The 12,916-nt window shown below is 53.5% G+C and overlaps 6 protein-coding genes across 6 annotated transcripts; 2 read left to right on the forward strand and 4 right to left on the reverse strand.

Annotated features, from left to right (window-relative positions):
* Window positions 1-363: 363 nt before the first annotated feature.
* BZA70DRAFT_240998 (peroxisomal biogenesis factor 11) lies at window positions 364-1,074 on the forward strand (the record flags this gene model as incomplete). Its single annotated transcript, XM_064910521.1, has 1 exon — window positions 364-1,074. One exon carries the CDS (start codon window positions 364-366, stop codon window positions 1,072-1,074), a length of 711 nt encoding a protein of 236 aa, XP_064766560.1.
* Window positions 1,075-1,225: 151 nt separating this feature from the next.
* Window positions 1,226-2,830, reverse strand: BZA70DRAFT_291116 (NLI interacting factor-like phosphatase-domain-containing protein; the record flags this gene model as incomplete). The annotated part of the gene is made up of 2 exons (XM_064914271.1): window positions 1,226-1,312; window positions 1,373-2,830. 2 exons carry the CDS (start codon window positions 2,828-2,830, stop codon window positions 1,226-1,228), a joined length of 1,545 nt encoding a protein of 514 aa, XP_064766561.1.
* Window positions 2,831-3,442: 612 nt separating this feature from the next.
* On the reverse strand, window positions 3,443-6,957 carry BZA70DRAFT_67086 (armadillo-type protein). Its single transcript, XM_064915313.1, has 5 exons — window positions 6,483-6,957; window positions 6,296-6,396; window positions 6,091-6,225; window positions 5,350-6,026; window positions 3,443-5,292 (listed from the first exon to the last, which is right to left on the reverse strand). The coding sequence occupies exons 1-5, from the start codon at window positions 6,621-6,623 to the stop codon at window positions 3,530-3,532; spliced, it is 2,817 nt and encodes a 938-aa protein (XP_064766562.1). The 5' UTR covers window positions 6,624-6,957; the 3' UTR covers window positions 3,443-3,529.
* Window positions 6,958-7,291: 334 nt separating this feature from the next.
* Window positions 7,292-8,976, reverse strand: BZA70DRAFT_291118 (uncharacterized protein; the record flags this gene model as incomplete). Its single annotated transcript, XM_064914272.1, has 4 exons — window positions 7,292-8,070; window positions 8,189-8,261; window positions 8,435-8,662; window positions 8,728-8,976. The coding sequence occupies 4 exons, from the start codon at window positions 8,974-8,976 to the stop codon at window positions 7,292-7,294; spliced, it is 1,329 nt and encodes a 442-aa protein (XP_064766563.1).
* Window positions 8,977-9,247: 271 nt separating this feature from the next.
* On the reverse strand, window positions 9,248-10,135 carry BZA70DRAFT_241175 (Squalene/phytoene synthase; the record flags this gene model as incomplete). Its single annotated transcript, XM_064910526.1, has 1 exon — window positions 9,248-10,135. One exon carries the CDS (start codon window positions 10,133-10,135, stop codon window positions 9,248-9,250), a length of 888 nt encoding a protein of 295 aa, XP_064766564.1.
* A 510-nt stretch (window positions 10,136-10,645) lies between these two features.
* On the forward strand, window positions 10,646-12,820 carry BZA70DRAFT_282690 (HbrB-like-domain-containing protein). Its single transcript, XM_064913326.1, has one exon. The coding sequence runs from the start codon at window positions 10,728-10,730 to the stop codon at window positions 12,750-12,752; it is 2,025 nt and encodes a 674-aa protein (XP_064766565.1). The 5' UTR covers window positions 10,646-10,727; the 3' UTR covers window positions 12,753-12,820.
* Window positions 12,821-12,916: the final 96 nt, after the last annotated feature.

Consider the following 12,916-nt stretch of genomic DNA (forward strand, 5'->3'; position numbering starts at 1 on the left):
CTCCCAGTCACATGATTCAGAGTCATGTGACCTCTGCGCGTTATTTGCCGAGGGCCGCGAGAAGCGCCCTGCAGCTCGCTTTCCACACGGCTGCGACCGCGGTTTGGAATAAAAGAAAGAGTCGGGAATTGTAGAAATATCAGCTAGAAGACAAGACAATCTGCTGTTTAAAGAAGCAATCACTAGACAAAGTCGCTGGTTCGCAGACAGAGCACGTGCAGCATCTTCCGCTTCCCCGCCATCTCTTCCGCCGCGGCTCCCGGCTTCCTCTAAGCCTCTTGAAATATTTCATCTTCACCTTCTTCGCCCTCCACCTCTACCTCTTCCTCTTCCTCAACTATCGTCTTCTAAACAACAGTCACAATGGTCGCCGACGCTGTAGTCTACCACCCCTCCCTCGCCCACTTGCTGCGCTTCTTCGACACCACCATCGGCCGCGACAAGCTGATGCGTCTGGTGCAGTACTTTGCCCGCTTCTACGCCGCCTTCCTCATCCGCTCCGCCGACGCAGGCAAAATCAAAGACGCAGACAAATGGCGCTCGCTCATGTCCCTCTTCTCCACCTCCCGCAAGATCATCCGCGTCGGAAAACCCCTGCAGCACCTCAAAGCCGCCGCGACCGCGTACGATAACAAGACCGCCGACGCGTTCCTGCGCTACGCCGCCGTCGGCCGCCAGCTCTGCTACGCCGCCTATCTCACCTTCGACACCGCCATCCTCGCGCACTCGACAAAGCTCATCACGCTCCGCAACCCGCAGCTCACGCAGAAGCTCTACTACCGCCTCTGGCTCGCCGGCATCACCTTCTCGGTCGCGTCCGGCGTCTACAAGCACGTCGGCCTCAACCAGCGCGAGGCCGTTCTCTCCAACGCGGCAGAGAAGGACATCGTCGCCGTCAAGAAGGTCCGCGCTGAGAAGAAGAAGACGTCGACGCAGTTCGCGCTCGATGTGCTCGACAGCACGATCCCGATCAGCGGCCTTGCGCTGCTGCCAATAGACGACGGAACCGTTGGTCTCGCGGGTATGCTGTCTAGTGTCATTGGTGCGGCCGAGCAGTGGAAGGTCACCGCTTGAATTTATTCTACTTGATCTGTGTGTTTTAGTTGCTATGTACGATGTTTTTTGTTCTTTTCCGTGGTTTATATACATTTGATGTTCTTCGCTTATAAATTCGAGAGAGAAACCGCAATCGCTTATAATACAACAGGCATGAATGGCAGAGTTATTACTTGGCCGGCGCAGCTGCCGCAGCTTGAGCAGCTTGAGCAGCCTGTGCAGCCTGCGCTGCGGGCGAAGTGCTAGGGTCAACAACCTGTATAATTAAAGTCAGTAAATCAGCGCTTCTTAAAGTCCATCAGTCAGGAATACGTACACCCTGGAGAACGGTTCCAAGAGTAAAGTTCTGCGAGGCCAAAAACTCCTTCTCCTTCTGCTTCTCCTCCTCGAGCATCTTCTCTCCGTTCTCGTCCAAGAACCTCTTCAAGCTCTCGTACGTGCGGATGCCGTCCTGTCGGATGATATCCTGGAAAATAACAGGCTTGTCCGCAGCAGGCACCGCCAATCCAAACAGCTTGGCGACGTACTTGAGCGGCGTGGCAGTTTCCTTCTGCTCCTCCCATCGCTTGTAGATCTTTGCGCGGTGCTCCTTCTCGCGACGGAGGTACTCGGCCGCGTAGTCATCGGTGCCCTCGAAAGTCTGCAGGACCTTGCGCACGTCCTTTGGCATGCTCACGGCGATGTACTCAAGCATCGGGATCAGCTTCACAAGCTCTCTGTCGTCCTTCTCGCCCGTCCACTTCTTGACCGGGATCGCGTTGTGCGGCTGCTTCGAGTACGCGTCCGGCTCGACGTCGAGCATAATCACTTTTCCGAGATCACGGTTCAGGTTCGAGATATCCTTCACGAGCTTGCCATCAATGTACGAGGTCGACTCGCGGAAGAAAGCGTGCGTCAGGTAGGCGTGGTAGGGATCAAGCTTCATGACCATGCGTTCGGCAAAGTTCATGGATTCAGAGGAAAACAAAACGATCTCGTAGTACTGCGAGAGGTACATCAAAAAGTAGTCCCAGCCAGGGCGCATGTAGGTCTTCCAGCCGTCCTTGCGGGTCCACTCGGAGTGCACGAGCAGATCCTCGACACCGACGATCAGAGTCATGCGCGGAAGAGGCATGTTTTCATCCTTTGGCATCTCTGGAAGCTCGGGCTCGATAGCCGGACCAGCGTAGTAATTCGCAAGTCCATCATATCGCGCGCGGAATCGCTTGTACATCAAGTCCGGGCTGTAGCCGTTGGGGATATCCCGGTGAGCATAGTACTCCTCGTCGTCCCAGTTCCGGCAGAGATACATGATTGTGACGCCGCCAAACAGTCCACCGGTGAGGAATCCCCAAACCAAGCGCTTCGTCCGCACCTTGTCCCTATTCGCCTGGTAATCAGCTCTCTTCGCCGTTCCAGCATAGCTAGGCTTCTCCGCGCCCTCGCCACCCTCCGACGCTGCTTCTTGCTCGGCCTTCGCACCACCTTCCGCGCTGCTCTCGCCGGCCTTCGCACCAGCCATCTCGTCGACCATTTCCTGGCTCAGAATCGAGTCAACCTTGATATCAGGCCTCGGTTTGCTCCCAGAAGCCGTAGGTTTATCGTTTTTCGGTGTTTTCCCGGCAGTCGCGTACGATCGCGCGAGCGCAGCGGCCGTCAGCGATGACGGCGTGGCGAGTCGCTGCATGTTGGTTATGAAGTTGCTGCTGCTGCTGCTGCTCGCCGATGCTCTCAACGAGGTCATCGCAGTCGGCGCGCGACGCGCAATTGTGCGGGCTAGAATTGAGAAACTCATGTCTGTTCTATGGATTTTGTGATTGCCGTTGGGCGGGTGGAGATGTTGTGTCTTCTGTCGTCGTCGATATCGAAAGTCGTAGGTGTCTTCTTGTTTCAATCAGAAAAATTCACAAACAAGAACCTGAATTGCTTTCTTCTTCTTTTCAAGCTCTTGCCCTTCTCTTAATTCTCCAACAATCTGAAAGAAACCGAGAAGAATCAACAATCCAGATCTGTCCTTCAACTCTTTCTTTCTCGCAAAAAGTTTTTTATGAAATCCAGTCACGTGAACTACCCTACGTCAGTCGCTGCGGCTCAGTTCTCGCGGGTATAAAAAAATGAAATTCTTCGAGGATTTTTCACTTTTTTCTTCTTTTTTCTTTAGAAAGTTGAACCCCATCTCCGCGGAACTACGGGTTTCTCAATTAATCTTGGGGGATTCGTGGGGTTGGCTGGGTGTCTTGTTTGTATCTTGTTTTCCTGTTCTTTTCTCTTTAAGTAGAGAGAGGAGCAGGGAAGGAGATGCAAGTGTGGCTCGCGGTTGAATTTCAGGTGGGAAGACTGACGACTCCGTTTCCTTATAAGAGCAGGCTTCTGCGCATCTTTGGATGCTGAAAGATGACTGTCCCGTTGGACCGATACATTTTCTGTAGTTTGAGTGCGGTAGTGGCGTTGAAGTATCTTCAATTAGTGAAATCAATATATACAATCATCTACTCTAGTAACCAGACCCATATCCCGTCCCCGGCCCGCGCTGCACCCATTTCTCGACATCGAGCTCGACCTCGTCCCCGCCCTCCTGCTCCGCCAGAATCTGATCTCTCACATCTGCCAACGTCGCCCGTCTCCCTACAACCTCGTCCCTCTGCCCGCTCACAGGACTGTTAAGCAGCGCATCTAAGCCCATCGCCGTCATCCTGCGCATCCGCGGATGTCCCATATTCTCCGATTTCTCGACCCATGTATCGAGCAACGGTCCAAGACAGGAACCGCCCGAGGGCGGAGACTGCCGCTGCGGTCCGTACATGTCGCAGAACTGGACGACCACGTTCGGATCCGCGATCGCAAGACGCGCGTAGATTGTCAGGTAGCCCGCGACGTTGATTGCAGACTCGTGCGCATCGAAAATGCTGTTGGTCATCCGTGCCAGCAGACCGGTTTCGACAAACTCGTTGATGTAGGAAGTTATCGGCAACCGCTGCATGAAAATCTCGAGAATCCGCGTAACAGTCTGGCATGCCTCGACTTTAAGCGACCCGATGAACGAGGCAAGGATAGTAAACAGCGTCTTTCCGTACTCCTGCTGCACAAACGCAGGCTCGAGCTTGACGTACCCTTCAAGAATCGAGAGCTCGATGCGCAGATTATCGGTCGCGTTATCGAGCGACGTGATCAGCGCCGGGACCAGCGAAAGCAGCTCAGGCGACGCAGCCGTCGCGTTCTTGATTGCGCTTTGCCAAAGCTCGAGAGCGTCTTCGAGTAGGTAGACGTGCAGGCTAGAGTTCGGGTCCACGATGCTGCCAATTAGTGGCATGAACAGCGGTTGGAATCTATGTAGTTCCCTTCCGACGCCGTTGATGAGCACGGTCAACGTGTGCAGAATCGCGCCTTTGAGGATATGTTCGTCGCCTGCTTGATCCCACAGCGAAGGCAAGACAGCGATAATGCTATCGGCATACGCCAAGATATGCATCTCTGAAACCTCAACGATAACGGAGATAACCTGTAAGAGCGCAAGCTTGGTCTCAATCATCTCCATCTTGTTCATCATCTCCATAATTCTCGTCAAAAACAACTCCAGATACGGCAAAAAGTCCTCCAACTTGAAATCCCACTCATCCACCGCGCTCTTGAGCGCCGACGCCGCACTCAGCTGCACAACCAGATCGTTCAACGGCAGCGACGGATCCAGCAGCCGCGCGAGCACATCGTATATGATCTTGCGCGTCTGCTGGCCGCATTTGACAGAGACCCAATCTGAGATTATGATTGCGATCCGACGGAAAATAATCCGCAGCATCGGCGGAGAATCGGCTGAAGCGTGCATCACCTGCGGCGCGAGGATCTGCTCAAAGATCTTGTCAAAGTCAACGTCTTCAAACAACGCGCTGCTTGTTATGCTGAACGCGCAGTAGACCGCGTCTTTGGTGAGCAGCGCGTCGTCCGACATATCAGCGCTGTTACTGACATTGTTGAACGCTTCCAATATCCGTGGTTTCAGCAAATCCTTGAAGTTCGCTAATAAATCAATGTACACCTTCTCAGAACACGGTCGCAGCTGATACTCCCAGCTATTCTGTATCTCGTCGTAGACAAATTCTTCAGGTTCGTAGGACCATTTCTCGAGATCGACCGGTCGCAGTCTGAGATACGACCACAGCACAATGTCGTGGACTTGCACTATGAATGAATCTGTGCAAAGCTCTTGTTTCAGTTTTCCTACTGCTTCTTTCGTCTCTGCTCTATCTTCCGGAGTTCGATCTGCATTTTTGTCAATAGATATTCCAAAAACTATTTAGCAATAGTGAAAACACTCACATTTTATGGTGGACATGCCATCCCCAAATATCATCTTTATACATTTCCGAAACAGCAGTAAACCCCTCACCAGCACTTTCTCCCAAAACTCGATATTCTCAAATTCGGGCAGATGAAAAGACGCCGCCTGCGACTGAAAGACTGAGAGGTACAGCTTAATGAGGTTAAACGTCCCGGGCAACATGATGAATGCGGTTGGTTGCCGCTCAGCGAGGTCTTGATAGAATTTTCCGAGCGTTTTAATGTGTTTTTCAAGAACCTCGGTCGGATGCGCTGCATATTTCTCGAGAAAGATTGATAAATGGATCGTGGTTGCCTGGTAAAATTCAGAGGCCTCTGCAGATCGGTTGGCGAAATCGTACCCCTCGGTGACCAGCCGCCGACAGATCTTGAGCGACAGATACCCAATCTCTGCGCGGATCGCAAGTTCTTCTGGCGAGTACGTCGAGGGCTCGTTATTCAACCACTGCCGCATAAACTCAAAACACCAGTGTCCGATAAACCGGACGACTCCCGGAGCTGCTTGCTGCAGAGCGCCGCGGGTCTTGCCGAAGCGCGTCGACGAGAGTGTTTTGACGACTTGGTTTACTACAACCAGGATTGATTTCAGGCGAGTTAGATCGCCTTTTTCGTAAGCCTCTTTCGCCAGTCCGAGGTTATCAGAAAACAAAGAGGGCCTGTGATAAGCAGCTGTTAGGCTGATGCGTGGGAAGTAGAGAATTGGCGGTATAAAAGACTTACCATTCGACAGGGAAATCAAGCCTTGCAATTCTTGCGACCGCAAGCGCATTCTGCGCCCCCAATTGCGGAACATAAACACCATAAGTCTGCGGGATCTTTGACCTAATCTGCTGCTTCTCTTCCTTTGAAAGTGCACTGTTATCGACCATGTTAGCTTCTCTCTAATTGCTCGACATATCCCACGCGTCAGGGTTGATCTACGTACTGAGGTGCCGATTTCCGCCAGTACTTGTCGATTCCGTTTTTGAAGTAGATAATACTGATCCACCGTATCTCAGTAGGCAACGACTCGTCCAGAAAAGCGTCCTGCAAAACCACATCGTTAACAACCCATAGCTCTCAAACCCACCGCGTCTCACCTCCAGCGCTTCACGAGGTCGAAAAACACTAACCTGCAACAAAGAATAAAACCCCGCATGAGTCTCCCATGTCTTGAGCTGCTTCTCGGCCGCCTTGCGCGTGGGCTCAGACGCCGGATCTTGCAATGCCGCGGCCTGCAGAGCGTGAAACAGCTCGACCGGATTTATCGACATTTTCTAGTCCTTTTTTTCCAAGGCTTCGTTTTCGCGGGCCCTCCTGAGTGAATAAATATTTCGTGCCCGGGGTAGGTGATCCTCGATCTATATAGACTATGTGCGTATTAGTCTTGAAAGGGAGGAGGTGCCGATGTTGAGGCGATGGTGGAGGTCTTGAGCCCGGTGGTGGATTAAAAAAAGTTACAGATTTCGAAAACAAAGAGAAAGTTGAACGAGCCTCGAGTCGAACTATGTCATCAATGTAGTGAATTTTACCTACAATTTGTTCATTTCGCGACAACAATGATAATAGAAAAGAAGAATTATTCAATAAAATAGAAAGAAAAGACACTTGATCGTCTTAAAGTTGACGCGGAAATGGGTAGTCGTTTCATCCTACTCCAAAGCAAACTTCTACTCAACTGTCTTCACGTAAAATTGAAATGATGCCCATTTTATTACTATTTACTCGGGCTCCAGGATATCCGTCAAACACTCTGATGTACATCCAACAAGTCAAGTACATCCGTGTAGTGCACTTTCTGCAAAAACAAACCAGTGTCCGCGCTTTTTCGTAAATTTTCCCAGTCATTAGTTATTATTCATGTCAAAAACAATCCCCTCCCGTGATTTTCAAAAAAGAGAGAAAAATTATAAAGAATTGAACCGTCATGTCTTTTGTCATGCTAAGCGTCGCCTGAGGAAGTAGTCTGCTCTATCTCCCGTTTTCGCCTGCTAATAGCATTCTTGATCGCAACCAGCCACTTTGTAAGATCGTCTTCTGAATTTGAACAGAGCCGGACTCGTTTGTCTGGGAGAATGATCTGCATGCAGTACTGCTTCGTGCGAGAGATAGGATCGACTTCCATAACGTCGATGATGGATTCCAAAGGGATCAGCTTCAGCAGCTTGTACTCGTCGTCGGATTTGTAGAAGCATAGACTGCCCTTTCGCAAGACCACCCATTTCCGACGCCATTGGTTGTACCGCTTGACGAGCCGTAGCAAGTATCCGCTGTGTATCACCCGGTCGTTTTCTAATTGCGCCAGATCCTGCTCTACGTTCTTGTCGTTGCCAGAGAGCGCAGGAGCTGGAAGGGGTGTGTAGTTGTCCATCGATCCTCCGCCTTGTAATGTATTGTCATTGATATCAGTGACAATCTCAGGGCTCTGCACAGTATCTCCGCCGCAATCGGATGCACCGGATGAGAATCCGATATCCTCAGGACCGGAAAAATCATACGTGCTTCCGTTATGAAGACTCATCGTACGCGCGGAAATGATAGACGTGCCGTCATACGACGACATATTTCGGGACAGAGAAGGCGCTTCTAAAGCCGGTGGATCCATCGACGCCAGCGCAGAGGCTTCCTCCGCCGCGAGCGCGTCTATTGTGGGCGTCGACTGAGCGGCATGAGGCGCGCGTTGAGAGCCGGACCGAGGGAAACCGTAGCCGAGCGCATCGTCTGGGGACAGGTTTTTGTTGGACACCGCTGAATTTGGTGACATCACTGAAGGCGATTTTGACCGCGTGTGAATATCGCGACTTAATCCTGAGGTGATTAAACTTGGCTTTTCGGGTACTGTTTTGCCTGGGGCTGTTGATGTTGTTGCTGCTGTTGATGTTGATGCTGATGACCGTTCGGTTGTCATAGGTCTAGTCTGATTAACTGTATCTGTGCTCTCTGATGTTTTGCTCTTGTCTGGAGAGATGTTTTCAGTTGAGGACTGAAAGTTTGGTGATTTGAGAAAAGTAGTAGGTTGCTGTTTCTGCCTGCTAGTTTGAGCGTTCTGCTGAGCTGTTTTGACTGCCTCCTGAATATCGCATACCCAAGCCTGGGCATCCTGCTCCGAGGTGGCGTGTAGGTGGTAGTTTCTGCTGGGCGTGAAGACAGCAAAGTGAGTCTTGTGGTTGGAGCTGTGAGATTTATGGTCGGACACGACGGCCGCGGTGTTGATTTCGTCGATCGGGATGATCGAGGAGACTTTGTACTCGGTATCGTCTTTATACCACGACAACTGCGTAGGTCTTAGCACAAACCAGCGACGGCTCCAAGTCTAAGACGAGGTCAATATCAGCAACGAGAAAAAAAAAACACGAGATCAACGACGGAGCAACGTACCCATCGCCGGCCACGCTTCATGAGCCAGCCACTTCTTATAACAAGATCATTGTTGACAGACCCAGACCTCTCCGTGTCGGCCGACAGTCTGAGGTGGTCGACACGGGCGTTTGCGTGCAGTTGCGGGGAAAGCACGGTATGGGGAGATACCGAGACCAGGTCACCGATGCCGCCGGCTCCTGCGGCCGGAGAAGTCGGCGGCACAAGACGCGCGAAGGAGCCGTTTGCGGGCTGCGTCGCGCCGGACATCGCGCACGGCGGACAGACGACGGAGGTCAAGTGTTTAGTAATTACAGGCCGGTGCTGCCGCTTGAGCTGGTGGAGAGAAGAGAAGCGATGGAGGAGCGTGAAAAAGTCAACAAAGCCGGCGGGCCAAAGAGGCGGAAGGTAAACAAAGAGCCATTAAGGTTTTGGTTTTGTTAGCAGATCATGTGAGTCTGGTCTAATATACAAAGTCTGTTTCACCCCCGCTGTAGTGCTGCTGACGTCATCCGCTTATGTACATCTCTTTGCTCGTTCTCTATATCTTGCGCGACTTGTAGGCCCAGTACATCTTCAGCGGCAGGTTCCAGCTCCGAATCTTGAGGGCAGGGTTGAAGAGGTCAAAGTCGGCCTTTTCGAGCTTCTCGAGCCAGACGCGGACAGGAACTGCCGACAGCGCGGGCGCAAACATCGCGTCGTCGATCTTTCGCCGGCCGCCCTGCCGGTCGATGAGTTCCTCGAGCATCGTGCGCGCCGTGATGAGCTGGTCGTTTGCATGCGTGGCGACTTCAAAGACTGCATCGGCAAGTCGGCGCTTGACCTCTGCGTCCTGCAGGTCCATCCTCCGTAGAATATCCTCCTCGCGCAGGTTTTGGCTCAACATCACGTCAACCGGCAGCAGCACGCGGTTTCTCCTCTCCAGCGTGTTTGTAAATTCTGAGAGCACCTCGACAACACCCATCGCGCGACCGATATGGGACGAGACATGCTCGAGCGGCATGCCGCGGCCGCCGGGCATGCCCTCGCCGACGAGGTAGAGCATCGAAGCGTACGCGTTCTCGCCGTAGTCGGCCAAAGCGGCGATATTTGGAAACGGAGGGTCGCCCACGCGCGCTATCCTCGCGTCGACCATTCTCGTGAAAAATCCTCTCGTAAAACTGTGATTGCGAACGACGTCCGCGAGAAGGACGGCGACGGGCTCGGATGGCGGGGTCTTGCCTGCGAGGATGTCCTGTAGCGTTTGTCGCCAGAACTGTAGCCGTAGTCTGGCTGTGGCGGCGCTTGTCCCTGAAGACTGCGTGAGTGAGGAGGAGGATGTTTGCGGAGGCCGCGACGAGCGCTGGAGTGTGGCGGCGAGGGAGGTCAGGGCGATGTAGGCGTTGCGCGATGGCGTAGGGACAAAGGGCGAGACGAGCTGTGGCGACATTGCAGCCGGGACTGTTCCGAGCAGGGAGTTGCAGTAGTTGAGCGCCGAGGAGAGCTCAAACTCGGGAGCACCGGGTGATTTGAGATCATCGGCTTTGGTTTCTGAGGAAGGCGGCGGAGTGGAAACAGGCGGCTCCGGGGCGGACTGCGAATGGGAGTGTGAATGAGAGTGCGAATCTGAGCAGTCTCCGGACGGTGAGTGGGAATGCGAGTGCGCTGCCAGATGCCTGACGCTATTCCTGCTGCTGCTGCTACTGAACAGCCCGCCCGACCGACAAGCCCGTCTGCTGAGTGCGCGCAGGTGAATTTCCAACATCTCGTCGCTTTCGTCAACGAAGAGAAAAAAGGCCCGCGAATGAACGCGAAGATGATGAACGCTGTGCGGCTGCAGTCCGACCCGCTCTGTGCGGCCCGGGTCAACTCTTTTCAACAGCCGACCCGCTTCCCCGGGCCAGCCTCTGCCACCGCACGCCGGCCCTCCAACTTCCAGCCTTTCGGTCTCCGGTTCTCCATCGGCCACCGAACCTCCTCACCGCCGTTCTCTGCTCTGATCCTGATCCGCTCTCAGCCTCCGCCGGTCTGCCTGACTCACAATGGCCTCGGCTCCGCGCGACGGCGGCTCGCCATGGCATCCGTCGGTCAGCAGCACCAAGCTCAGCTCCTCCTCCGCCAGCAGCCCCGGCAAGGCCAGAAAGCCCGTCAAGGCCCCGCGCTCGACCGTCTCCACCTCCTCCGGCGCCTCCTCGTCTGCGTCGGCCTCCTCGGGCTCGCAGAAGACCGCCGGCGCGCTTTACATCCCTTCTTTCACCAGCACGTATCATTCGCAGATGCATGCGGCTGGCTATCCTGCCGTTCCCGTCATCCAGGAGGCTGATTCTGGGCACCGGTCGCGCCCGCGCGGCGAAGTCGACGACGACGATGATGACGACGATGACGACGACGACGACGACGAGGACCTCAGTCTGAGCGATACCGAGGCCGTCGTTGGCGTCGGCAGCCGCGACAGTCTCGACGAGCGCCGGTCAATTGCCTCGTCGTCTGACGACATCTCCGTTCTCTCGACCTCAGTTTCAAGTTCCACCACATCTTCGCGTGTCCCTGCTCACTCCGTCCCTCGGCGGCCGGTTCCTCTGATATCTACCGCTACATTTACCTCTCTCTCATCTGCAAACGGCGCCCGACAATCCAGCTCTCATTCGGCCGTCAGCTCATCCTCCTCTCGTCACGCCGGCTTGTCCACAATGCGCCGGGGCAGCACCAGCAGCCGCAAAAGCCTGGCCGACAACAGCTCGGCGGTTTCATTAATCCTCGAAGACAGCGCATCGACCACGTCAAAAGCACCTTCTCGCGCCAGCAGGCTTTTGAAAAAGGCGAGCACAACCTCGCTGACCTCTCTTGGCTCAAAAGCGAAATCGTCCACAGTTGATCTCACTCAGTCGTCGGCCTCGCTAAACCGCCGTGGACACACAAACCCGCTCAGCCTTTCAAAGTCTCGGTTCTCGTTCCTCCAGCGTCATCCATCGGGCGGATCTACTGCAGAGCCTGCTCCGATCCTCACCGGAGGCGCCCGCCAGCAGCTCGCTCATCATCTCTACAAAGTCCTCCCGTCGACATCTGAATCCCAGCACAACGGGTCCAACAATGGCGGCGGAAGCTCAAACTCGAGCTCAAACTCATCGAGCACTAGTCTCAGCAGTACGCCGACAAACTCATCCGCCAATCTCTCCCAGCTGGCTGTTTTCGCTCCTTCAAAGCCGTCCGAGACTAAATCTGCTAGGAAACCGATGGACGGGAAACTCTCGCTCGATGTCCGACGGCTAAGCATCAGCTCGCAGCAGGGATCCCCGATCGCTCCGTTTCCATCAGCCTCGAGTGTTTCGTCTGCGGTTGACAAGCACAAGCATCACTTGAAACTGCGGTCAAGAAAGGAAGGACATTCAGGCATGATCCTCTCCTCAAGCTCGTCTAACTCGAAGCTCACGTCTGACGCGGGATCGATCTACTCATTCAACCCTGCCTCTCCAGCAAACGCGCCTTACGTACCCTCGGGTTTGCAGAAAAGCATATCAACCATCGACGTCAAAACTCTGTCATACAAAGATATCAACAAGATCAGTGGTGATCAAGCGCTTGAAGATGTGTGGCCGTTTCTGTGCGCCAAAGTCATGCCTCTTTTTGCGGGTGATGGATTGCGGGTGCCGGTCGAAGATCTCAATAAGCTTGTTTTGCTGCATACCAAGCGACGAATAGCCGAGCGGGATCCCAGCATGCTCATCACAGACGTCAAAGACCTGTTCAAGCTAGGAGTTTCTGTATTCGACGACACCTCGACCGTTCTTTCGTACTCTGATGTGGAGATTGTGGATCATGTGGTTGATATCTGGCGATTCTATTATTTCGCTGTGCTGCCGTACATCGAAGCAGTCTTCTTACCGCTGCAGCTCGAGTTTGATGGAGTAGGCGTGATCATGACAAAAGAAGGCGCACAAAAGTTTTGGGCGAAGCAAAAGAGTCAGCCGGTGAAGATGAACAATGTGAAAAAGATGAGTCTGGCATCGTTTCGAGACTGGATCGTCTTGCCGCTTTACATACGGCTGAGGGGTAAGCCTTCTTCTTAATACTTGTTTTTCTACGTCTTCATTCTAACCGTATTTTATGAAACAGGTGCGATAGCGGAACCGACTACAGAAATCACAAAAGACTCGTTAACAGTCCTACTGAAATGTATGCGTCTGCTCGCAACCGTCCAGTCCGGCGACAGTAAGCATGAAAAGATAAACGA

The sequence above is a fragment of the Myxozyma melibiosi genome, assembly GCF_037950935.1.
Source record: "Myxozyma melibiosi strain Phaff 52-87 chromosome Unknown BZA70scaffold_11, whole genome shotgun sequence".
NCBI classification, from domain to species: domain Eukaryota; kingdom Fungi; phylum Ascomycota; class Lipomycetes; order Lipomycetales; family Lipomycetaceae; genus Myxozyma; species Myxozyma melibiosi.